General features: G+C 33.6%; 1 protein-coding gene across 1 annotated transcript in view; it reads left to right on the top strand.

Annotated features, from left to right (window-relative positions):
* The window catches only part of LOC149537313 (putative LRR receptor-like serine/threonine-protein kinase At1g56140), a 212,637-nt gene that overhangs the window by 80,332 nt on the left and 104,837 nt on the right, over positions 1-27,468 (top strand). Inside the window, exons 12-13 of the mRNA XM_089802826.1 lie at positions 2,558-2,629; positions 2,759-2,824. Of these exons, the coding sequence (XP_089658952.1) occupies positions 2,558-2,629; positions 2,759-2,824 (138 nt within the window). The remainder of the gene's footprint in view (positions 1-2,557; positions 2,630-2,758; positions 2,825-27,468) is intronic.

Genomic DNA, 27,468 nt, shown 5'->3' with positions numbered 1-27,468 from the left:
TAATTAGCACAAAGTTTTCCCTTAAATTTTGCATGTTATTACATCATTTATAAAAGAGATAGATTATGAAGGTTTATTTATAGATGACTTTGATGTTATTTTCTCATTTCTTTATTTTGAGCTAGCATCTCCTTTAGTTGAATATCATAAGTTTCAACAACAACAAGATGAGGAACACATACCACCAACCACACTATCAAAGCTATCCCCCACTAGATGTTAGGATACCAAGGTTGTGAAGCACATCATAAAGTTTGAAGTTGGTTTATTTGAGCTTACACCATCAAGTAGATGCCCCATAAGGCATATGTCTTTACAAAACATCCAAAGGTTACCCTTGATCATGTTTGCTCCTAAGAATGAGGGTGATCATCACAAGGATGAGAAAAGTTTTCTTTATCAAAATAAAAATGACCAAGTATGGGAGATCTTCATATTTTGTGACACTTGGATGACATTCTAAAACCATGTCAAATATGTTTTAGGCAATTTGTAACTAATATTTAGTTTTAGTTGAATCATTAAGCCTATTTTCTTAAACTTGGGCATTTTATATTTCAAGGCATTATAGCCTTCAAAAAATAAAAAAAGTTAGATTTGAGTAAAACATCATCTTTGAGGAGAATCTTCTTTGAGTTAAATTGAGAGAAATATGGAATAACATAGATATTTTTTGACAAAAGTGACATCTTCTATGATAAGAGAAAACATATTTTTCTCATTTTATAAGCTTAAGAGTATTGGCATGAATAATAATTCTATAAAAAAACACAATGATGAACACAATTAATATGATAAAAAATATTGTGCTACAATAAAGGAAACAAAGTACCAAAATGTATGGTAGGCTTGTACTTATATAGAGGAATACAATACTTGAATGTTGTAATTGACTAAAGCTCAAGTCATACTATAGATATATCTAATTGAAGATAGTCATGCCTAAAAGGTGAAGCTAACTACTAATAGGAATCTAATTAAATTAGGACTATATGAAAAGCAATTAGGTGTACAAATAATGCGGACATAATTAATTGAATCAATGATTATATAAGTGGAAATAAGGTGTGTAAGATGTCAAACAATAATAAGACACAAGTAACTAAGTGAGCTTATTCTAACTAGGTGCATATAAATATTTGTAGTAATAAAACATATGTAAAAATAAATAATGCCCCAACTAAAAGCAACAAGAAAGTAAATATTACATTTTACAAATTAGAGAAGAGTGTTTGAAATATTGAGACATTTATCTTTATTGAGGGTTTCAATAATAATGGTTTACCATGTATTATCTCTAATATAGGATACATATTAAGGTTGGTGTATCAAAAGAGTTAGAAATTGATAGTGGTCCATGTGCACACCATTGAAAATTTTATTGCTTAACTAGTTGGGTACCTATCGCCAATTCATAATATAGAAATAGTTTTAGATATATAACAACTCTCTAAAAATACTATATTTGTTTACCCTTTATAAATGATATAATTACATAGAAATGCCAAAGTGGCATTCCATATTACCTCAGTTGTTAAATACCTCTTTGGGTGTGCATTACTAAAACTTAAACTCTTTGCATTGACTTGTATTCTTGAACCTTTTCAAGAAATGATTTGTTAATTGAGATAAAAATGAGAAAGTTACTTTGTTATTTCATTTTGTTAAAACTATATTTTATATTTTATGCTATTGAGCTCCTTTGAATTTATTTTTTTCAATGGAAATTGCAAGTGGTGTAATCTTCTTTTTGGATCAATTATATGTTTTATAAGACAAGAGAGGCCACATTATTTTTATAAATATGTTTTATTATATGATATAATAGTATGGATTTATAAGTTTGTGAGACAAGACCATGGTGTTCGCTACATCAAGAATCTATTGTAAATATGAAGCAATTTTGTAATAATCCATTATTTTCTACTTCCACTCCCCATTTCACTTTCCTAGACCTCAAAGGATAATGATAAATATATTGTTTTAAAGGAAAATTGACAACATTGGCTGCCTCCTAAGAATGATGATATTTATTTGAAAAAATTCAATCATACTAAAAAATTGTGAACAAGAGAGGAATATAGGTGAAAACATTTATTTCTATGGCACATTTTAAGTAGTTTTAACCAAATGGCCATAACATTTATTTAGTTTTTTTATTTTCAAAAAGAAGCATGTTTTATGAATTTGAAGGAATTAGTGCAACTCTTATGTGTTACATTTGTATTGGAAATAATAATCAATAACTTATGTCACCAAATGCAAAAATAAACTTAACAATTGAGAAATTTCCATATATTCTTATTACATCAATTGGAGTTGGTAATCTATTAGTCTATAATACCTATATTTTTAAATCAAAATAGTTTTGAAATTAAAGAAAGAAATTTAACAAATAAGAAAGTAAAATGCAAATTATGGTGTATACACTTTCTTCAAAATGTATGCAATTGACTTCTTGAGATATAAGATATCTTTTTTTTAAAATGCTTGAGTTATTTCAAGTCTTGAAGTTGTCTAGAAATTGAAGATATTTTTATTGTCGAATATGTGATAGGGATTTGAGCTTTAACAGTTTGAGAGGACAAATACCAAATTCATTGAGAAATTTGAGCTCTTTAAAGTGCATGTAAGTAATGTGTAAATTGTAATTATTTCAATACAAGTTCTTTCATAAAGCATGTACCATTTAATCCATTTCTTTAGTTATATAAGAACATTATTATATTATTTTATTAAAAATGTATTTACATTTCAGGTTTCTTGGTAGCAATTATTTATCGGGGCCACTCCCTTCATGGCTAATTGAAATTGGTGGGAAAGTGTAAGTAGAATTTTTATAGACCTTTAAGAAAATATTTTACTTGCTATATTAACAAACCATGTTTTCATAAAAACAATGTCCTTTTAATGACAGGGAAACATAAGTGAATGAATTAGGTATTATATGCTTCCCTCAAGAATATTGATAAGCACATTGGTTATGTCATTCATCCAAAAACTAATAGAACATATAAATGGTTTTATTAGTCAAATAGTATCATTAATTAAAAAACTAAAAATAATACTAATAAAAGATTTTTCTAACATAATCAATAAGTTTAGGACCAACTTGAATTGGATACAAGGAAAACTTTATAGATTTGATGAAGGGATACTCCACTTGGTATTTACACATAGCACAATTTAATAGATATTGACATAAAAATGTAGCAAGGAAAACAACACACTTTTTAAATCTTGAAAAAACTATAATCACAAATTCAAAAATTAAAATACTACAGATCTATAGAAGCTTAACTCGCTCCAAAGAAAATTTGAACTCTTTATGTAAACATTACAATTGAAAGTCATAATCTAGGCAAACAGAGTTGTCTTTTGCAGCGGGGTTCTCTTCTTTATTTAGAACCAATAACCTCCTTAGAATATTTTGGAAATTATAATCCCACTTTTTTCATGCCTAAACGTTTTATTTTTCTCCATGAAAATACTTTTCTTTGAAATAAGATATTTGGCAGCACAATTGTTTTAGTCTGAAAATCTTGACTTGGGTGTTTGATATAAACTATTATAATATATCCATATAATTATCATTAATATATCTAAATCTTTGTCCACTTTGTAAGATTTCACAAGGCTTTTAAGGGATTCAAATTTGAGCTTGAAACTCTATAAGTGAACTTTATCTATATATAAAGATTTAATATCTCCCAAAAATATATGATATCAAGATGATAACTCCACTATCCCTAGTTGATAATTAGATGCACCTCTCAAGCTACAAGATGTGTTGTTCCATAAGCATGTGAATTAAGTTGTATGTGCCAATGCATTGCACCTAATAAAGATTAATCATTGATTTTTTTTCAACTTCTGTGTATTTTTGCTTATATTAAAGGATATTGAAAAAGATCCCTTACATGTATTATTTTATTAACTATTTCACATGGAAACTAAATTTTAATAAATTCTTCCAAAACATGAATTTTTAAAATTTTAAAATTTGATCACATCTCGTATGGGCTTAATAAAGTCTACAAAAATAATTATCATCCAACCAAAAATGGTCAATGAACATACCTCTCACCACCATTATATTCTAAAGCTCCCCATGCAAAACTTAAAGGAATACAAAGTTGCTTTGACTTCACAAAGACTCTCAAGAAGAGTAAAATAAGAAGAGAAATGTTTTTCAAGAGGTACAACTTTGAATGTTTTTAATAAATGGTTTTTCTGTGGTGATGGTCACATGTGACCACTTATATTTTTAATTTTTTTATAAAGAATCCTTCTCTATTAATTTACAATATTAAAGTACATATTTAATCTGTAAACTAGGATCTACAAGTTTTAGTAACTTAATCCAAAAATATAGATTTAATTACCGATCCAAGCAATAATTATATGGTATGTATTTTAACTGTTGAAATTACTAGAAGATGTATGCTTTAAACACTTAATCAAACAAATATGCTTAATCATATAAAAGAATGAACAAATATAAACTGAAAGAAATGAGAGAGTAAGAGATAGAAAAGATGCAAACACTTGATAACAGAGTTTGTCTAGGAAGGACTATGTCTTCAGGTCCACTTCTCAATATGGGGACTTCTTTATTAAATTTTCCAAGAAAAAAAATTTTGCTACAAATTCCAAGGTCCAAACCTTCACAGTCTTTTTCTCCTTTTACAATTTTTTTTGGTGTAAAATAACACCTTGTAAATTCTCACAAAAGAATTTTTTTTAAAAAACCCTCTAACAATCTCTCACAATAATTTCTCCTCCAAGACTAATTCCCCTTCTAAGGGAAAATAATCCCCCTTTTATACATAAAGTATGCCTAATTTGGCTTAAAACCAAATAATCATTTTCCCATTTTAAAATAACAAAATATTCCAAATTTATCGCTATCCTTAAAAACAATGGCCCTTATAATTTTGGGCTTCGATTATAATCTGTGCTCATTCAAAATTAATTCCAAACAAACAAATAACCTCCTTTTGGCTTTAATGATTATAAGCCAAACAATTTAACCATGATCCCAAAACTAATAACCATTCACTACTTTTGGGGACTAAAATTTGGAGGGTATTTATTTCTTTTTTGTTTAAATATGTTTTTGAAAGGATCTACATTTGAATTATAGCAAAGATATATTTCAAGAGAATTTCTATTTTATAGGGGTTTATTCATAATCCATGGTAAAGGACATTTTTTATTAAAAAAAAAATTGTAGCCAATTTATTAGGAAATATGAAACCACAAAAATGGGGCCCCATGAAAATAAGGAGCTCCTTTTTTGAGGTAAAAGTATTTCTCTAATATCTTCCACATATTGTCTTAGATTTTGATGAAATGAACACTGTTGGAAATCTCTCAATGAACTCTTTAGAATGAGACCAATATTGACCCTTTTTGGTGACTTTAAATTTTTTTCCTTTCCTTGAGCCCTATGATTTGTTGATTGACCAATACTTTTAATGCTCACAAATTCTATGCAAGAGTTCTTTTTGACCCCATTAAAGATGCACTAGGTGCAATTTTTTGAGCTCTTTACAATGATGCTAAAATTGAGATATTTGAAGACTATGAAATTTTCACTTTCTCGAGATCCACCTGGATCATTCTTTCCCACTAAGAAGCTTTTGGACCTTCAAAATTCTATTTTTACATAGAATTAAAATGAGGGCATATTCGACTCACTTTTCTAGTATCACTTGTACAACCTGTTGGAGTTTTGAATATCCAACTCATCATAAACACAATAAAAAATGAGATAGCATTGTTGACCCAATTAACCATACATCCACCAAGATTTATTTTTGTATCCATCACCCACATAGTACCAACTAGTAGAAAAAGAAGCAACAACACTAAATAAACTAATGAAAAAGGAAAATTACGTACTCTTTGGATCTCTTACACAGGAACACCATTAGAAGATGAATAATTCAGATCCTCTTTTACCATCACTGGCTAAAGACTTGATTCTTTTTGCACCTTATCCTCACTAGTTGTTGTAGACATGAGAGTTAGTTTACTGCTTGCATATACAATCTTTGCAATGATGCTAAAATTGAGATATTTGAAGACTGTGAAATTTTCACTTTCTCTAGATCCACCTGGATCATTCGTGCCCACTAAGAAGCTTTTGGACCTTCAAAATTGTATTTTTACATAAAATGAAAATGAGGGCATATTCGACTCACTTTTCTAGTATCACTTGTACAACCTGTTGGAGTTTTGAATATCCAACTCATCATAAACACAATAAAAAATGAGATAGCATTGTTGACCCAATTAACCATGCATCCACTAAGATTCATTTTTGTATCCATCACCCACATAGTAACAACTAGTAGAAAAAGAAGCAAAAACACTAAATAAACTAATGAAAAAGGAAAATTATCTACTCTTTGGATCTCCTGCACAGGAACACCATTAGAAGATGAATAATTCAGATCCTCTTTTACCATCACTGGCTGAAGACTTGATTCTTTTTGCACCTTATCCTCACTAGTTGTTGTAGACATGAGAGTTAGTTTACTATTTGCATATACAATCATTTTCAAATGCCCTATGTTTACAATTGATCCATCATTCTTCATGTGATGAGATTTTACAATGTACTCAATTCCATCCTTAAACAAATGATACTTGTTATGTTCCTTGTAGAAGATATCTTTTCTATCATATAAGTATGGACTACCTAACACAATCCCACAAATGTCTAGTGGAACCACATCAAAATCTACCTCATATATGTACTTAGATGTTATTACAACTTTGAACTTACATTCCTTAATTACTCACTAACTTTTATCATTACATGCCCAAACTAATGGATAAGATATTTTTTGTGTGGCTTAGTTTCCAATCCCAATTGTTTAACAACTTCTTTTGAAATCAAATTAACTTGGGATCCACTATCTATCAATGTGTTGATTTTAGTGTTCTTTGAAATCACCCTTATATGAAATAATTCACATCTTCTAGTATCTTCAAGAACATCATGACTTTTGGAAGTAGAACATGAAACATTAGTGGTAGAATCAATAAAATCTTTACCTTTCAAACCCACAATTGATATTTTTATTTCATCATATGAATCTAATCCAAGATCTTAAACAATAATTGTATTCTTTTGCTTTCCTTTATGATCCTTCTTAAACCACTTTCATTTCACCTCTAGATGCAGTTTCCAACAGTTTACATCTGCATGCACTTTCCTCTAACAATGTGAACAAGTAGGCTTTTCACATTCCTCTTTTTTTAGCATCATTTCTTTCTTACCCTTCTTACTACTTTCAAGAGGAAAAGATTCCTTCTTTGAATTAGAACTTGTCTTTCCTACTCCTACTTCAATATGGATTTCTTGAACACATACTTCATCAAATTTAGGACTAAACATCAATATTGTATGTTTCAAATATGGATGCATTCCACCTATATAGTTCAACAAAGTATCTTGTGTATAAAGACGGATACCAAGAGTTAATGCCTTCTTCCTAAAAACCTATGTATACTCTTGCATAGGATATCCTCTACCTTGCTTTAGATTTTTGCAATCCATAATAGCTTCTTTCATATAACCCAAAGGATAAAATTGTTTCTTCAAAGTAGAAGTAAACTCATACCAAGATGAAATAATTTTACCATGTGTAGCAAGATAATCTTGGATCTTACTCTCCCACCTAACTAATGAAGTTCATCCCATTTTGAGTGTAGCTAGTTGAATTTTGGAAGAATCATCCAAAAGTTTTTGAACCTTGCAATACACTTTATATATATTTTTTGCATCCAATTCACCACTATGTATAGGAAAATAAAAATTTACATCAAGTTTTAACAAAGGTGCATTAACTTGCACAATTATTTTTCTTTTTAGAAGAAGATGATGAAGAAGATGAAGAATATGGGGATGGAGGTTCATGAGGATCACTACCACTTCCTACTCCTTTTTCTTTGTCATCTTTTGATGAGGATTTAGCTTCCTCCTTCTTATCCCTACCTACCTTTCTCAATTGTCATTCATGCCTCTCTTGGAGAAGTATGTCCACCAAAGCCTTCAATTCCACAAAATATTTATGGAAGGCTTCTACATTAAATTAGGAATAGCTTTGTTCAGATGCCATTACTTGTGGAAAAGTTGTTCTTTTTCCAATCTCTGGATTGAACTCTGCAAGTTCTCCTTCTCCTTGTTTTAACCTCAACCTGATTAACATTCACCACATGAAATTTTACACAAAATAGGTTCTAATACCAAACTTGATCTATAAACTAGGATTTACAATTTTTACAACTTAATCCAAAATATAGATTTAATCCCTAATCCAAGCAATAATTACATGATATGTATTTTAACCATTAAAATTACAAGAAAATTAATGCTTTACACACTTCATATCTCCTTGGTACCAAGACATTTATGACCACATACATGCCCAAATCCTACCTCTTGACTTATCTAAAAATGAATGTTGAGAATTTATCAGTAGAGTTGCTAGATACGTCATCATTAGTGACACCCTTTGCAAGTGATGCTTTGACTAAACCTTGTTTTGATGCCTTGATTTGCAAGAAGCCAAACTTCCTTACATGAGGTACATGAAGGTTTATGTGGAGGCCACTTCAATTGCTTGAGTCTAGCCAAGAAGCTAGTAAGAGCTGGATATTATTGGCCCACCATGGAACAAGATGCTCATAATTTATCCAAAACGTATCATAAGTGACTGATACATAGTAGTTTGATTCATGCACTAGTGCAAGAAGTTTAGTCAATTATCTATCCATGGCCTTTTTTATAGTGGGCATATTATCTAATTGGATCTATTACTCCTCCTTCCTCAAATGGTCATAAGTTCATCATTACAGCAACTAAATACTTTACCAAGTAGGTTGAAGTGGCTTAAGGAAGGTTTCAATCGATCCAGGGCCACGAGAAATGGGTAAAGGATAGCCTTGTGCATCCCTGGCAAAAAAAGCTAGTAGCATTGAAGAAGCAGAGGCCCTATAGATAGTAGGGAAATCAGAGACAAAGGCGGCTAGAGTAGCTTCAAATGCAGATCATATAGTTGTAGTAGAATCCATAATCCCTAATCCATAATATGCATAAGCACCAAAGCAAGCAATTCCTGAACCAAGAACAAGGGAGAAATCAAAAAAGGTACTCATGGTTTCATTATTGATTTACCCAACATCCTTTCCAGTCCTAGAGCCAAAGCTTCCAACTTCTCTTCACCTTGGAGTTAGTAAAGAAAAGCTAGTTGATGGCCCAGTTGCCCTAAATATAAATTGAATGAAATGAGAGAATAAGAGATGGAAAAGATACAAACACTTGATAATGGAGTTCATCTGGGAAGGACTACATCTTTGGGTCCACTTCTGAATCTAGGGATTGCTTTATTAAATTTTCCAAGAAAAATTGCTTTGTTACAAATTCCAAGCTCCAAGCCTTCATAGTACCTTTCTCCTTTTACAATTTTTTTTGGTGTAAAATAACACTTTGTAAATTCTAACAAAAGAATTCAGAAACAAATCCCTTTCACAATCTCTCACAATAATTTATCCTCCAAGACTAATTCTCCTTCTAAGGTAAATTAATTCCCCTTTTATACATAAAATATGCCCAATTTGGCTTAAAACAAAATAACTATTTTTCTATTTTAAAATAATAAAATATCCCAAATTTACCATTATCCTTAAAAATGATTGCCCTTATAATTTTGGGCTTACATTATAAATTTTATCTGTTCAAAATTATATCCAAACAAATAAATAATCTCCTTTTGGGTTTAATAATTATGAGCCAAACAATTTAAACCATGATCACAAAACTAATAACCATTCACTATTTTCGGTGGCTAAAATTTGGACGATATTTGTTTCTTTTTTGTTTAAATATATATTTTTTGGCTCTCCTTAGAAATAGACATAATAGTTTAAGGCTTTGCATCCTTAATTATAGCAGAGATATATTTCAAGAGAGCTTTCTATTTTATAGGGGTTTATTCATAATCCATGGTAAAGGACATTTTTTTTAAAAAAAGTTTGTGGCAAATTTATTAGGAAATATAGACCCACAAAAATAGGGCCCCATGAAAATAGGGAACTCTTTTTTTTGAGGTAAAAGTATTTCTCTAATATCTTCAACATATTTTCTTAGATTTTGATGAAATGAACACCGTTGGAAAGCTCTCAACAAACTCTTCTGATGCAAGAGCATCCTGGGTGTAAGAGCAATCTTGCATCAACCAAAACTATTTCATTTTTTTTATTTGAATAATGGTTTTCTTAATACAAATTTGCTATTTGTGGAGTATTTCTACTTATTAAGTTAGTCATATGAGCTTGAAATGTCCTAATTACAGAGGTGGATTTTCATCTTGGATATATTAGCCTACCAATTGAGGCTCAAGGCCATATTATGCATATTCATGGATTTATTGCAAATTTTTGGTTTGTAATTTTGGTATATAAACTTTAGGGTCATCATTGAAGGCCTAAATGTGCCCAAATGAGGACCAAAAACTTGACAGATGGATGCTTACATAGATCCAAGCTTGTAGATCAGAAGTTGGGGTTTCTAAAAAGTGGTAATAGCCAATCAGAGCAATGGTTTGAGATTTATGGCCTTCTAAAGTTGGGCCAACCAAAACTTCCAAAATAAATGTCAAAGGTGTATTTGGATGACTCTATATGTATTCTTAGGGTCTATCAGCCCTAGGTATTAAGTTTGAGTATCTAGAACCTTCTCGAGTGGCATAAAATTGCCTATTTAAGAAATGCCCAAAAATTTTATAGGATAGCTCTAGGTGATTTTGTAGCTTTGTCTTGCAGATTACTATTATGAAGGCATCCACATGGGTTAGCATATTGTAATCCTAGATTTTGTAGTTCCACATTTGTGGCATTAATAAGTAGCCCATATTTTGTTCTCTCAAATTGTTGTTATCTCTTTTTTTTTGTTATGTCTTTATGGTATTTAGGGGAGCACCCTTCATCAAGTGGTATCAAAGCTAGAGATCCTAAGTGTGTGGACAAATTTCTAACAGTGAGGTAGTTTGCACTAGGACCATGGTTTAGGTTGAGTGTGTAGACAAATTTTTGATTGTTAGGCAGTTTGCATTAGGGTTTCAGCAGAAGTGCAAAAATGCCTCCATGAGGAGAGCATGGTGGAAGAACTATAGGTGTTACACATGAGGCTTTTAGAGCCCTCCAAAGATAAATTCAATCATGAGAAGAAAAAATATGTAGACGAATAAATCTTGTCATAAGAGATGAAAGTGAGGAGGATGAAGAGGAAGAAAATGTTGAAGTAGAGGCGGTTCTAAACCTAGAGGAAGTGAGACTTTTTAAGGCCATGTCCAAGATCAAGAAAAGATCTAATTTTTATGTTCCCACATTTTTGGGAAATCTTAGCCTAGAGGAATTGATTGATTGGATCAATGAATTGGAAGAGTATTTTGCATATGAAGATATTGAGGATCCTAATAGGGTTACGTTTGTGAAGGAAAAACTAAAGGGACATGTGAAGATCTAGTGGTAGGAGATTCAGTTGGAGCAAAATAGAAGAGGAAAGGAAAAAATCACCACATAGGACCAAATGATAGCTAAATTGAAGATACAATTCATTCTCATGGATTATGAGCTTGATCTATTGAAGAAAATGCAAGGGTTGAAGCAAGCAAGGAGATATGTTCAAGAGTATACTAAAAAATTCTACCAAGTTCTCATAGAACTGGCCATGCAAAAGTTGATGAGGAGAAAGTTTATCATTATCTTATTAGGTTAAGGAAAAGAATTCAAGAGGACATGAGTCTATTTCAAATGACCAGTATTGAGGAGGCATACCACTTCTCCCTAAAAGTTGAGGAGAAGCTAAGAAAAAAGTTTGATAATAAGAATAGTGGAAGAGGTCAGAGTGGAAGATCTAGTGGATGATCTTATGGAGGCCAAAATGATGATCAAAAGAATAAGGATGAGGCAATAAGTAAAAGTTAGAACCAGAGGGGAAACAATTCCAATCATTTTGAAGATCATAACAATAGAGATCAGAGAGGAAGAGGAAGAGGGAAAGGATCTGGAAGAAGAGGTTTTCATGGAAAAGATTTTTGCAGTGGAAAAGAAGGGCATAGAGCATTTGAGTATTCCTAGTGTCAAGGAAGGATAGGTCAAAGAACTAAAGACGAGGCCAAAGTTGCACACATTGATTCTAGAGATTTCCAGACCATGTGTTGTATTAACATTATTAGCACCAAAGAAGAATGGAGAATGGAGGATGTGCACAGATTTTCATGCTATCAACAAGATCACAATCAAGTATAGATTTTCATTGCAAGGATAGATGATATTATGGATTGTTTGAGTGGAGCTATGTATTTTAAAAAGATAGATATAAAGAGTGGATAACATTAGATTCACATTAGAGAAGGTGATGAGTGGAAGACTACTTTCAAGACAAGGGAAGGACTATACGAGTGGTTAGTCATGTCTTTTGGGCTAACCAATGCACTGAGCACTTTCATGCAACTCATGAATGAGGTACTGAAGGAGTTTCAAGGTAAGGTTTTAATTGTTTACCTAGATGATATATTGATCTTTAGTAAGACATTGGAAGAGCATTTAGTTCATATCTAAAAGGTGTTCAATAAATTGAGAGAAGAGAGGTTGCTAATAAACTTGAAAAAGTGCAGTTTTGTGAAGAAAGAGTCAGTGTACCTGAGATTTGTAGTCTTAGAAAATGGTCTGAAATGGACCCAGAGAAAGTGAAGGCTATCCTTGAATGGCCTAGTCCAAAGAGTGCTATAGAGGTAAGATCTTTTCATGGGCTAGCTAGGTTTTACAAAATGTCCAAAAGAGATTTTAACAGTATTTGTGGACCCATGACTAAAACAATAAGAGGAGATAGTAAAGAATTTAAGTGGATAGTAGGAGCAGATAAGAGTTTTAGTTTTTTGAAATAAACCATATTTTAATAAGGTATTTCAAGTAGATTGTGATGCTAGTGGTACTGCAATAGGAGCTATGTTGAGCCAAGAAGGTAGAACTTTTTCTTATTTCAGTGAGAAGTTGAATGATGCCAAAAGAAAATATTATGTTTATGATCAAGAATTTTATGCTATAGTTTAGACATTGAAGAAGTGGAGACATTATCTTCTTCCTAAGGAGTTTGTTTTGTATAATAATCATCAAGCTTTGGAATATTTGAATAGTCAAGGAAAACTAAACCAAAGGCATTTGAAGTGGGTTGAGTTTTTGCAGAGTTATACATTTATTTTGAAACATGGGACTGGAAAGTCTAACAAATTTGTAGATGCTCTTAGTAGAAGATAAATTTTGCTAATAGAGATGTAGAGTGAGGTGGTTGGGTTCAAGGAACTCAAAAATTTGTATCTAGGGGATCTTGATTTTGGTGAAGCATGGAAGGCTTGTACATAACCTATTACCCTGGACAAGAAAAAGTGGTTGGATTTCATAATCCAAGATGGTATGAAATTCAAATGGATCTTGTTGTGCATTCCAAGGAGTTCAATGAGAGACAATCTCATTAAGGAGAAGCATAGTGGAGGATTGGTTGGATAGTTTAGGAGAGGTAAGACCATTGCTTTGGTTGTTGAGAATTATTATTGGCCATAGTTACAGAAAGATGTGAAGAATTTTTTGCAGAGTTACAAATTATGTCAGACATTACTAGTACTAGAGAAGCCATGGGAGGATGTTAGCAAGGAATTTGTTCTTGGATTACCTAGGACTTAGTGACAAAATTATTCTATTTTTGTGGTGGTTGACAGGTTTTTAAAGATGGCACATTTCATTCCCTATAAGAAGACTGGTGATGTTTTTCATGTAGCAGAGTTGTTTTTTAGAGAAGTGGTGAGACTACATAGTTTTCCAAAGAGTATAGTTTCAGATCGAGATACCAAATTTGTTGAATATTTTTGGTGTACATTGTGGAAGAAATTGAAGATAGATTTGAATTTCATCTCATGAAATCATCCACAAACTAATGGGCAAATAGAAGTTGTAAATAGGAGTTTGGGAGATTTTTTGAGATGCTTAGTTGGAGATAAACCAAAGGGATGGGATCTGATTTTACCACAAGAAAAATTTGCATATAATATTTTTTTCAATAGGACTACTAGTAAATCACCATTCCATATTGTATATGGAATTAGTCCTAGAAATGCTTCTAAATTGAGGCAGTTGGATAAAGGAGAGATAAGTAGTGTTGAAGTAGAAGAATTTGCTAAACATTTGAAGAATATCCATGAGGAGGTAAGGAAGCACATTATTAAGATGAATACATAATACAAAGCTAAGGGAGATGTGAAAATGAGCTATAAGGACTTCTATATTGGGATGAAGTCATGTTTCATTTGAGAAAGGAGAATTTTTCAGTGGGTACATACAATACGCTAAAAATGAAGAAGTTTGGACCATGCAAGATACTAAAAAGGCATAATTCTGGAAATGCCTATGAAGTGGAGTTGCCTACTGAATTGAATATTTCACTAGTATTTAACATTTCAAATTTGATAGAGTTTCATGAAGGAGGTGATGGTGATGAAGTTGCAGAAGCATAGTGGAGTATTCTAGTAGCTAGTTCTGCTACAAAGGAGATTGAGGAGATACTAAGTAGTCGTGTTGGCAAAAGTATAAGGAAAAAAACTTATGAAGAATACTTGGTTAAATGAAAATAGAGGCTAGTAGAATATTCATCATGGCTAGCAAGGGAGGAGGTTAACCATCTTGAATTTCCTTTGAACACCTGAGACATGATGGGGTCACTTCTCAAATTACCCTGGGTGTCTGATGTAGGAGCATACTAAGTGTAAGAGCAATCTTGCATCAACCAAAAATATTTCATTTTAGTTTTTTGAATAAGGGTTGTCTTAATGCAGAGTTGGTATCTATGGAGGCTTTCTACTTAGTAAACTAGTCATATGAGCTTGGAATGTCCTCATTTCATAGGAGGATATTCATCTTGGATATATCATCCTACCAGTTGAGGCTCAATGCCATATTATGTGTATTCATGGATTTATTGTGGATTTTTGGTTTGTGAATTTTAGGATCATTTTTGAAGGCCTAAATGTGCCCATATGAGGCCCAAAAACTTGATGGATGGACGCTTTCTCATACTCTAATCCTTTAGATCAAAAGCTAAGGTTTCTGAAAAGTGGTTATAATAGCTAATTAGAGCAACAGTTTGAGAGTTATGGCCTTCTAAAGTTGGGTTGACAAAAACTTCCAAAATAAATGTCACTAGTGTATTTTGTTGACTCTATATGTATTTTTAGGGTCTATCAGCCCTAGCTATTAAGTTTGGGTGTCTAGAACCTTCCCGGGTGGTATGTAATTGCCTATTTAAGAAATACCCAAACATTGTCTAGGACAACTCTGGGTGACAATTCACATCTTTTTCTTGTAGATTACTATTATGAAGGCACCGATGTGGGTTAGCATATTGTAATCCTAAATTTTTTAAATTTGCATTTGTAGTGATAATAAGAAGCCCATATTTTTTTCTCACAAATTTGTGTTATCTCTTTGTTTCTATTATGTGTTTATGGTTTTAAGGGGAGCACCCCTAATCATCTTCACAATGAGACAAATACTAACCCTTTTTGGTGACTTTAATTTTTTAACTTTTCTTGAGTCCTCTTATTTTCTAATTGGCCAATACTTTGAATTCTCACAACCTCTATACAAGAGTTCCTTTTGATCTCACTCAAGTTGCGCTAGGTCCAATTTCCTAAGTTTTTTTCATTGATGCTAAAATTGAGAGATTTCAAGACTATGAAGATTTCACTTTCTCTAGATCCACCTGGATCAATATTCACAAAAAAGTATTTGAGGTATACACGATCACCCGTAAGACTTAAATGTCCCAAGGCTGAAAAAAATTATCACTCAACTATTCATTAAAAAAATAGAATAAGCCACCTTAGGCAGCAAAAAATGTGTCAATCAAAGTGAGATCTTGATCATCTTTTTGTAACGCCCCGCCAAGGGATCCAAAGAATTAACCTAGAGTTTCACTAAGTTTGGTAACACTTTTTTTTTTTTAATACATGAAAGTAAATACCATACATAAATTATTTATAATAACGGAAGCAATAGCAATGTCCATCTGAAAGTAAACATAACATACATAACAGATTACATTCTTTAAAGATCCCCTAACGTTGAATTACATACAAGAATCCATCTAGTACAACATCCTCATGAAATAATAATGATAAGTCCAATGTTTAAACATTACATTTCCAAATGCTCAATCATCCTCTGTACATGTCATAGGGTATGACAAGCTCAAAGAATATACATATGTAGAATAAGGTACATCATCCTATTCCAATCCATGATACATCAAAGTAGAGATAATCACATGATACATCATCATAGAAAACATATACATCCATCATAAAGATCAAATAAATTAAACTAAGTGCACGGTTCCTCGCAACCGTTAATAGCATCATTAGACCATCGTGGGCCCTAGCCATCCCTCCGTGTGTAACATCCCAAATCGCCGAAGAGATCATCGGTATTAACATAGTAGGAATGTCACTCCTAACATATACAACATCATATGTAGAAAGTAATCTAACATGCAAATATAAGCATAAGATAACATCATCTAACATATGCTAATCATCAATGAAAGGATACATATCCACCATCACGAAGGACGCATCAGCCATGATGTCTCAATGAATCTCAAATGATAAAAATGGAAAAATACACTACCACCTGACCGTGTGGTACCTAAGTGGTCCACTCCCACCATGCTGAGGAGATAATCTCAAGTCCCAAACAGGCTATCCATAACACATAGCACAAATCTCTATAGTTCAGGAATCCTAAAAGTATACTAACTCAAAGGTTTCAATCACAAAATTGACATCTACTTCCCAGAGGCACACAATGACATGTAGGAACCTACTATGCAAGCGAGAAAGTGTCATCGCATTTATCACGTACAAGTTACCCTGGCAGTTAGCTAAACTCCATGGGTCCATACTGATCTCATGCGGCCACTAGTATCCTCTCATACTAACAAGGCATACTATGGAATGCAAGGTCGCAACCATGCATCTCACTACTCCCATCCTAGCCTGTACAAGCACTCAAGGCATGGGCGAGAACAAAACACTTATCTTTTTAGGTTCATTCAGTTAGTATTAGGTGTGAATCTTATCACTTATTAATCCAACTTACAATGAGTTACCCTGGCAGCCTCTTAGGGCCCTGGCCCCCATTGCAAGCCACTTCCCGTCACTACATGCAGATATCCTACCCTGATGCTCATGGAATCATAAATCTCAAAATCACAAAAATAATCCATAATAAAATTATCAAAGATGCATAAAAGCATCAAATCTCCATGAGAAAACATCCATAGAAAATCATGACCACAACAGCTCTCTATTAGCAACTGAAGCATCATTGATAATCAAAAGTATCCAATGGTTCTTAATAACCAAAATATATCTCAAAAACATTGATCGAAGAGTCCAAAAATGGTTGAGACAAACATGTCACAACATGACATCATCAAGAATAAATCCACATTTCAGTCCCATCATGGCGACTAGAAAATAACCAAGGATAACTAATCAATGACCAAAATAATGGCTAGGTCAAGTGTCTCATACACAAGAATCTCAACTATACAATCAGTAATCACATCCAATACATAGAGCATTCCATCACATAACCATGGTTGGGTTTATAAAGATCAAGATTAAAACATCATCATGACATCACAATCACAAAACCCGCAAGCCTTTGGTAGACGTCCTATAACTGGTCAACACTAGTCAAACCAAAACCCAAAACAATAGCATAAAAAATACACAATGTAAACACATGTTTTTGTTTTGCTAAGTTTTCAAATTTGAATTCAAATGCAAAAGTCTTAGTTTACGTTTCCAAGTTTAGAGAAAGAATTAGAGGAACATTTTGTACATTTTTCCATGTATTGTTTTTGGATGGATAAAAATTTTCCTTTATAAGTCTAAAATCCAATTTCCAATTACAATATTCTATTGAAATCGTTCCCCGCCAACTTTTAATTAAATTTTATATACTTTATATATTTTATAATTTAAAACTATTAATTAAATTTTAATAGCTAAATTATAAAATTACAAAATTATTCATTATTATAAAAAAAGAATTCTTAAATCTTTTATCAAATAATTTTAAATTTATTAATAACATATTTACATATTACATATATACATATATATATATTTATATTTAAATATATATATACATACATATATAATATATAAATATTTATTATTATCGAATAACATCGATATTTATTATTTTCACGTTTTATAAAATCGAATAACATCGAATTTGATTGAAACGAAATAACATATGAAGACTGATTATAATTTCATTTATATCAAATGCTTAAAGAACTTTTAAACAAGCATATATACGTGACCCACGAATTGTAGGGTACACTGCGGTCGTAGGTATACTGCAGACCACAGGTACTCTGCGGTACCGCAATCCGTTTGGCATTACCGCAGGCGAGGGTGAAAAAAAATCACGTCCCCTCCGCCCATTCACATTTTAAATTATATTTTTTAAATGTTGCATTTTATTAAAACACCTTCCTCGATCGCGATGCGTCATTCGCTCGCTGTGGAATATGTGACATTTGGATTTTTAATGAAATATATATATATATATATATATATTTATATATGCATACATATATGTATATATATATATATATATATATATATTAAAGTATATATGTATATATATGTGTGTGTGTGTGTATATACAGAATTTAATCAAATATCACAGTTTATAGACATATATATATATATATATAATTGAATTTATATATATATATATATGTATTCAGATTTGGAAATATAAATATATATATAAATTTCAGTTCTCAGAATTTTTCTATAAGTTTTTAAATCACAAAATTATCCAAATATTAATTTAATAGATTTGGCCACAATTTAAAACCCTAGCCCCATCTTCCTTTCAAATCTATGCAAATAAAATTCTCAAATAAATTTAATTGCCCATATTGAAAATGCATAAAAATATGAAATTCCTCAGAAGACATATGGAAGACACGAAGAAGACAGGGAATGCAAGATGCGGAAATAGCATAAGAAAAATCACAAGAATCTACCTAGATTCTGATGCTAATTTGCTCTTCCTCAGAAAACCCGCAGAGCAAGCTCCCTTCTTCAGAGTTCTTGAGTCCTCTAATGCTCCAATTGCTCTCCAACCTCTCTCTAAGCTTCTATGAATGCCTGAATATAAAGAGCTCTCAAGAAACCTTTGGAATGCTTCTTGAAACCGCTGAAAAGTGTCACCAACTAAGCATGGGTCTTTTCCAACCTTTTCGATGAGTCATAGAGTTGTAGACACCATGTGCTTAATTGATGCACTAACCCCCGTGTTGTTGACACATGAGAAGTAGAAAAGTGTGTTAATTCCCATGCAAGCTTATAACTCCAATAATTTCTATTTAAATTTTATAACTTTCATTTTAATTTTTATAACTTTTATTATTATTATTTTATTTTTTACTTTATTATTATTTTACAATTATTATTAATTTTAATTTCTAGTTTTCTTTTATTTAATTCCTTTTTCCCAATAATTCACATTTAATTAATTACAATCAAAATATCAAAGATCATGATATTTTATTAATTTTCTCAAATAAATAATTAAATCTATTTATTAAGACTTAATTAATGGAAAATTCACCATAGACCTCCAAGATAAAATATGAAAACCCATCATAGAACAAATCATACAAAATAAATCTAAAGGGTTAAAAATCACGAAATATGTCATCCGACACATTTGGTGGGTATTCAACTTTGATACTTGTCCTAACTCACTAGGACAAATGGTTTTTAGGTTTGGGATTTGAACTTGAGAATTTATCTCCCTTCTCTTATCATTGAGATAGTATAATAGGGTACGCTCATCCTGGCAATTCAGGAAAGTCGATACCCGGTACCTGCAACCTGCAAAAAAACCATGCATGTACATACAATATATAATGCTAAGCTAAACAGACAATGGCAGGAAGTGGTGCATCGTTTAGATCCCGACTAAGCAGGTGACTACAACTCCCTTCCTTAACCACATCAGAAATGCCATTCAATAAGAAAACACGCACACCATACACATGCAAGTATGGGGTAAGTAACCATAATAAAACACATGAGATAATAAACCATCTAACTAATCATCATTAATAACTGAAAATGATGTAATGATCATCATACATACATGAAATGTAAAGTCTAAATGATCTCATCATATATCAACTGAATCCCTATCATAATCTCTGATAGTCTCAAAACAATACCACTAATCCATCAACATAATACTAGTCCATCAAAGTCTAATAATAATAGCAACAATAAGTCTAGAAAAGATGTGAACGAGGGTAGGCACTACATCCACCCCCCCCTTGAATTAGGCTTACTCCTGGAAGCCTACAAACAAGTAGGGATATAACTCCCGTAATCTAGCTGCATCCTCCCAAGTAGCTGAAGAATCATCAGTAGGGTCCCATTGGACCCTTACCTGCTCGATGGTTCGACCCCTAAGGGTCAACCTTCGCTGCTCCAGAATACGAATCGGCTCTAAAGCCAGTTGCCCGTCCTCTACCTGCAACGCATTCCCATCAAGAACATGTACAATATCAGGAATATACTACCTAAGCACTAAAACATGGAAAACATCATGAATGCAAGCTAGGCTGGGTGGTAGAGCAAGATGGTAAGCAACCAGGCCAATCCTCTCCAAAATCTCAAATGGTCCCACAAAGCAAGGTGCTAGCTTAGAACCCTTTCCGTACCAGATTAGACTCTTTCGCATTCGCACTCTCAAGAAAACCTTATCACCCATAGCAAACTGCTTATCAATCCTATGAGCATCGGCATACTTCTTCTGCCTATCCGGTGCCGTAGTCAAATGCTCATGGATACGCACTACCTATTGCTCCATATCACGAAGCATCTCAGGACACAATAGAATGCGATCCTCAAGGCTGTCCCAACTCAATGGTGTATGACAAGGATGTCCATATAAGGCCTGAAAAGGTGCCATGCCAATAGAACTATGATACCCATTGTTGTAAGAAAACTCCACTAGGTAGAGATAGTCCTCCCAATGTGTCTGCCTATCCATCACATACATCCGTAACATATCCTCCAAAACCTGGTTCACCCTCTCTATCTGACCATCAGTCTCTGGATGATATGCCAAACTGAAGTTTAGCTGCGCTCCAAGCTCATGTTGCAACGATATCCAAAATGCAGATGTGAATATAGTATCCTTGTCAGAAATGATCTTTCTAGGAATACCATGTAATCTCACAATGTCACGCATGAAGACATTCGCTACAGAAGCTGTTGTGTAGGAAGACCTGATTGGTGAAAAATGCACCACCTTAGTCAACTGATCAACGCTAACCATGATAGCATCATGATGTTGAACTGTCATAGGTAATCCTAATATAAAATCCATGGAGATGATATACCATTTCCAAGAAGGAATGAGATTAGGCTGCAATATTCCTGCCGGGTGCTGGTGTTCTGCCTTGACTCTTTGACACTCAAGACACCTAGCCACAAAATCAGCAATATCTCACTTCATCCCAGACCAAAAGAACAAATGTCTCAAATCAGCATGCATCTTCTTGACACCTGGATGTGCTGAGTAAGGTGTACGATGAGCTTCTATCAGAATCAAGGTGTGAAGCTCATCCAATAATGGCACATAAATCCTCCCCAAATGTCTCAAAAGACCATCTAATTCTTGAACGTAACCTGCAAACTTACCTTCCAAGGGTCTTCCTGAATCTATCTCTCTGCACACTTCTTGATACCAAGAATCCGTAGGAAGTGCCTAAAGAATTCGACTCCTCAAATCCACACTAAGATTCATCGATGTTACCACATGTCTCTTGCGACTCAAAGCATCTGCCACCACATTCTCCTTACCCTGAATGTACTTAACCTCAAAATCATACTCGCATAAAAATTCCATCCATTGTCTCTGGCGAGCATTCAAATTAGGCTGAGTAAAAATGTATTGAAGACTACGATGATCTCAATGTAGCTCAAATATGTGCCCCAACAAGAAATGTCTCCACCTTGTCAAAGCATGAACTACTGCTGTTAACTCAAGATCATGTGTAGGGTAATTTAACTCATGATCCTTGAGCTTGTGTGATTCATATTCAATCACTCGTCCATTCTGCATCAACACTGCTCCAATTCCTTCAAGAGAAGCATCTGTATACACCATGAAATCACCTTTTGGATCAGGTACAGCTAAAATCGGTGCACTAGTCAAAAGCTCCTTGAGCCTCTGAAATGCTTCCTCACATTCTATCCACGAAAACTTCTTACCTTTCCTCTGAAGAGAAGTGATAGGATGTGCTATCCTAGAGAAGTTCTGGACAAATCTGTGATAATAAGCAGCTAAACCCATAAAACTGCGAATCTCTGACACATTAGTCGAGGTAGGCCAATCTATTATCGCCTGAATCTTTGTAGGATCTACTAAAATACCATCACCTGAGATAACATACCCTAAATACTAAATCTTCGATTTGAATAATTCACACTTAGCGGCATTGGCATAAAGCTGATTGCCTCTCAAACACTGCAAAACCAACCGCAGGTGTTCCTCATGCTCCTTCTGAGTCTTAGAAAATATCAATATGTCATCAAGAAACACAAGAACAAACCTGTCAAGATATGATCGAAAAATACCATTCATCAAACTCATGAACATTGATGGAGCATTAGTCAACCCAAAAGGTACCACTGTGAACTCATAATGTCCATAGCGCATTCGAAAAGCGGTCTTGTGAATATCTGCTTCCTTAATATGAAGCTGGTGGTATCTTGACTTAAGGTCAATCTTGGAGAATACTGTAGCTCCCTTGATCTGATCAAATAAGTCATCAATCCTAGGCAAAGGATACCTATTCTTAATAGTCACCTTGTTCAACTGTCTATAGTCAATACAAAGGCGCAAAGAATCGTCTTTCTTCTTCACAAAGACAACTGGAGCTTCCCATGGTGATACACTAGGTCGAATGCTCGCTTTGGCCAAAAGTTTCTCTAGCTAAAGACGTAGCTCACCCAGTTCCTGAGTAGTCATATGATAAGGAGCTTTAGAGATAGGCTCCGCTCCAAGAATTAGATTAATGCTAAAATCAATGTCCCTCTTTGGAGGCATGCCTGGAATCTCACTTGGAAAGACATCTGCGTACTCCTGTAAAATCGGGTGATCTAAAGTCTTCCTCATAGGATCTTCCTCATCAAGATGACTCAAAGATCCACTATAGTATCAAAGCTTCCTAATCTAAGCCCACACTTATGAACTACAAAATCCATGGAGACCTTAATCCCTGAAGCTAGTTCCACTTGCCAACCATGATCTTGCTTCACCACATCCAGCTTACACTTAGAAACTATAGATGGTGAAATAAATGAATCTATAGCTCCTGAATCAAACAATACTGAAAGAGATATACCTCGAATAGCACCTATGGTCTCAACCACTATTCCCTGATGTTCTGACTGACACTGATCAACTGCTGCAAAAACACTATGAGCTCTCCCTGCATCACCAACTATGGGTTCTGAAGCTGTAGGCCTAGGTCCTAAAAACTGAGGTGCTCACTGTGGACACTGAGCTACATAATGTCCAATCTGACCACATGAAAAGCATTCTGTATTCCTGCCAGATCCTCTTCCCATAGGTGGTACATTAGATTGCTGGTGACTATTCCTGCTTACAAAAGACTGGCTACTCTGAGCTGGTTGATTGGACTGATTTTGTTTATTGCATTGAGCATTACAGTTGTTCTTAAAGTTAGAACCTTTGCCACCACCTTGAGCCTGAGAATTTGATCCCTTCTACTGCTGCGTCTACTGAGACTGCTGCTGATACTGTTTTCCCTTAGAAAAGAAAGGCTTCTTGTTACCACCTGAATTGAAGTTGCCTTTAGATCCTGATGCTACTGGTGCTCCTATAAAACCACCTTGACCAAGGTTGACACTTTTCTCAACAAGGATTGCTTGATGTACCGCATCCTTGAGATTTTTTGGCTCAAATACCTTGACACCCCCAATTATACGGTTATTCAAACCCCTAATAAAGTGTTGTGTCAACTGAGCTGAATTTTCACTGAACCCTGAAAAAGGCATAAGCTCATAAAACTTACGCTCATACTCAATCACTGACATAGTGTACTGCTTGAGATTATGAAACTCATCTGCCATTTGTAGTTTCCATTCCTCTGGTAGGAATCATTCACGGAAACTCTCTAAGAATAGTTCCCACGTGACACTGCTCATATCGATTCCCAACTTCTTCTCCTCAATCGTCCACCAAGTGACCCCAAAATTCTCTAAATTACTGATCGCAAATCTTGCCTTAACATTGCTATCAAAATCCTGCATGGAAAAATCCTCTCAAGGGAAATCAACCACTGCTCGGCCACATAAACAGAACCTTGCCCATTGAAAGGCTTGACCTTGGATCTTGAAAGATCCTTCATCTGAGTGGACACAATGGACCTCTGATGATCCTTCTGAGGACTTCTAGATCTGGGTCTATGCTCTTGTTCTGTATGATGCACTTTAGGTTGTTCTTGAATAGGAGGTAGACGTTCTAAAATAGTCTGCATCATCTGTCTCAAACCAACCTCTTCAGACTCAGCTTGGTCCTCTCTACGGCTCTCTTCCTGCTGCCTATTAGAGTGCTCTTCCCTGCTCTCTACATGAGCCGATCCCTCATAGGCAGACTCATGGGCCCTGATAGCTCTGCCACGACCATGGCCTCTTCCTTGGCCTCTAACAGAAGACTCGGTCCCAGACACCATCCTAGCTCAAGTTGAAGAGATACACTTAATAGTTCATAGTTCTAGTTGTTCCAAAATACCCAAAGCTCCCAATGTAGAAACTCAGGCTCTGATACCAAATGTAACGTCCCGCCAAGGGATCCAAAGAATTAACCTAGAGTTTCACTAAGTTTGGTAACACTTTTTTTTTTTTTTAACATGAAAGTAAATACCATACATAAATTATTCATGATAACGGAAGCAATAGCAATGTCCATCTGAAAGTAAACATAACATACATAACAGATTACATTCTTTAAAGATCCCCTAACATTGAATTACATACAAGAATCCATGTAGTACAATATCCTCATGAAATAATAATGATAAGTCCAATGTTTAAACATTACATTTCCAAATGCTCAATCATCATCTGTACATGTCAGAGGGTATGACAAGCTTAAAGAATATACATATGTAGAATAAGGTACATCATCCTATTCCAATCCATGATACATCAAAGTAGAGATAATCACATGATACATCATCATAGAAGACATATACATCCATCATAAAGATCAAACAAAATAAACTAAGTGCACGGTTTCTTCCAACCGTTAATAGCATCATTAGACCATCATGGGCCCTAGCCATCCCTCTGTGCATAACATCCCAAATCATCGAAGAGATCATCGGTATTAACATAGTAGGAATGTCACTCCTAACATATACAACATCATATGTAGAAAGTAATCTAACATGAAAATATAAGCATAAGATAACATCATCTAACATATGCTAATCATAAATGAAAGGATACATATCCACCATCATGAAGGACGCATCAGCCATGATCTCTCAATGAATCTCAAATGATAAGAGTCAAAAATACACTACCACTCGACTGCGTGGTACCTAAGTGGTCCACTCCCACTGTGCTGAGGAGATAATCTCAAGTCCCAAACAAGCTATCCATAACACATAGCACAAATCTCTATAGTTCAGGAATCCTAAAAGTATACTAACTCAAAGGTTCCAATCACAAAACTGACATCTACTTCCCAGAGGCACACAATGACATGTAGGAACCTACTGTGCAAGCAAGAAAGTGTCATCGCATTTATCACGTACAAGTTACCCTGGCAGTTAACTAAACTCCATGGGTCCATACTGATCTCATGCAGCCACTAGTATCCTCTCATACTGACAAGGCATACTATGGAATGCAAGGTCGCAACCATGCATCTCACTACTCCCATCCTAGCCTGTACAAGCACTCAAGGCATGGGCAAGAACAAAACACTTATCTTTTTAGGTTCATTCAGTTAGTATTAGGTGTGAATATTATCACTTATAGATATAACTTACAATGAGTTACCCTAGCAGCCTCTTAGGGCCCTGGCCCCCATTGCAAGCCACTTCCCGTCACTACATGCAAATATCCTACCCTAATGCTCATAGAATCATAAATCTCAAAATCACAAAAATAATCCATAATAAAATCATCAAATATGCATAAAAGCATCAAATATCCATGAGCAAACATCCATAGAAAATCATGACCACAACAGCTCTCTATTGGCAACTGAAGCATCACTGATAATCAAAAGTATCCAATGGTTCTTAATAACCAAAATATATCTCAAACACACTGATCGAAGACTCCAAAAATGGTTGAGTCAAACATGTCACAACATGACATCATCAAGAATAAATCCACATTTCAATCCCATCATGGCGACTAGAAAATAACCAAGGATAACTGATCGATGACCAAAATAATGGTTAGGTCAAGTGTCTCATACACAAGAATCTCAACTATACAATTAGTAATCACATCCAATACATAGAGCATTCCATCACATAACCATGGTTGGGTTTATAAAGATCAAGATTAAAACATCATCATGACATCACAATCACAAAACCCCCAAGCCTCTGGTAGACGTCCTATAACTGGTCAACACTAGTCAACCCAAAACCCAAAACAATAGCATAAAGAATACACAATGTAAACACATGCTTTGGTTTTGCTAAGTTTTCAAATTTGAATTCAAATGCAAAAGTCTCAGTTTACGTTTCCAAGTTTAGAGAAAGAATTAGAGGAACATTTTGTACATTTTTCCATGTATTGTTTTTGGATGGATAAAAAATTTCCTTTATAAGTCTAAAATCCAATTTCCAATTACAATATTCTGTTGAAATCGTTCCCCACCAACTTTTAATTAAATTTCATATACTTTATATATTTTATAATTTAAAACTATTAATTAAATTTTAATAGCTAAATTATAAAATTACAAAATTATTCATTATTATAAAAAAGAATTCTTAAATCTTTTATCAAATAATTTTAAATTTATTAATAACATATTTACATATTACATATATACATATATATATATATATATATATATATATATATATATATATATATATATATATATATATATATATATATATATATATATATATATATATATATATATATATATACATACATATATAATATATAAATATTTATTATTATCGAATAACATCGATATTTATTATTATCGCATTTTATAAAATCGAATAACATCGAA

Source organism: Cupressus sempervirens, chromosome 9 (genome assembly GCF_028749045.1).
Source record: "Cupressus sempervirens isolate cs-2001-9-10 chromosome 9, ASM2874904v1, whole genome shotgun sequence".
NCBI classification, from domain to species: Eukaryota; Viridiplantae; Streptophyta; class Pinopsida; order Cupressales; family Cupressaceae; genus Cupressus; species Cupressus sempervirens.
This window is presented reverse-complemented; position numbering and strand designations above follow the sequence as displayed.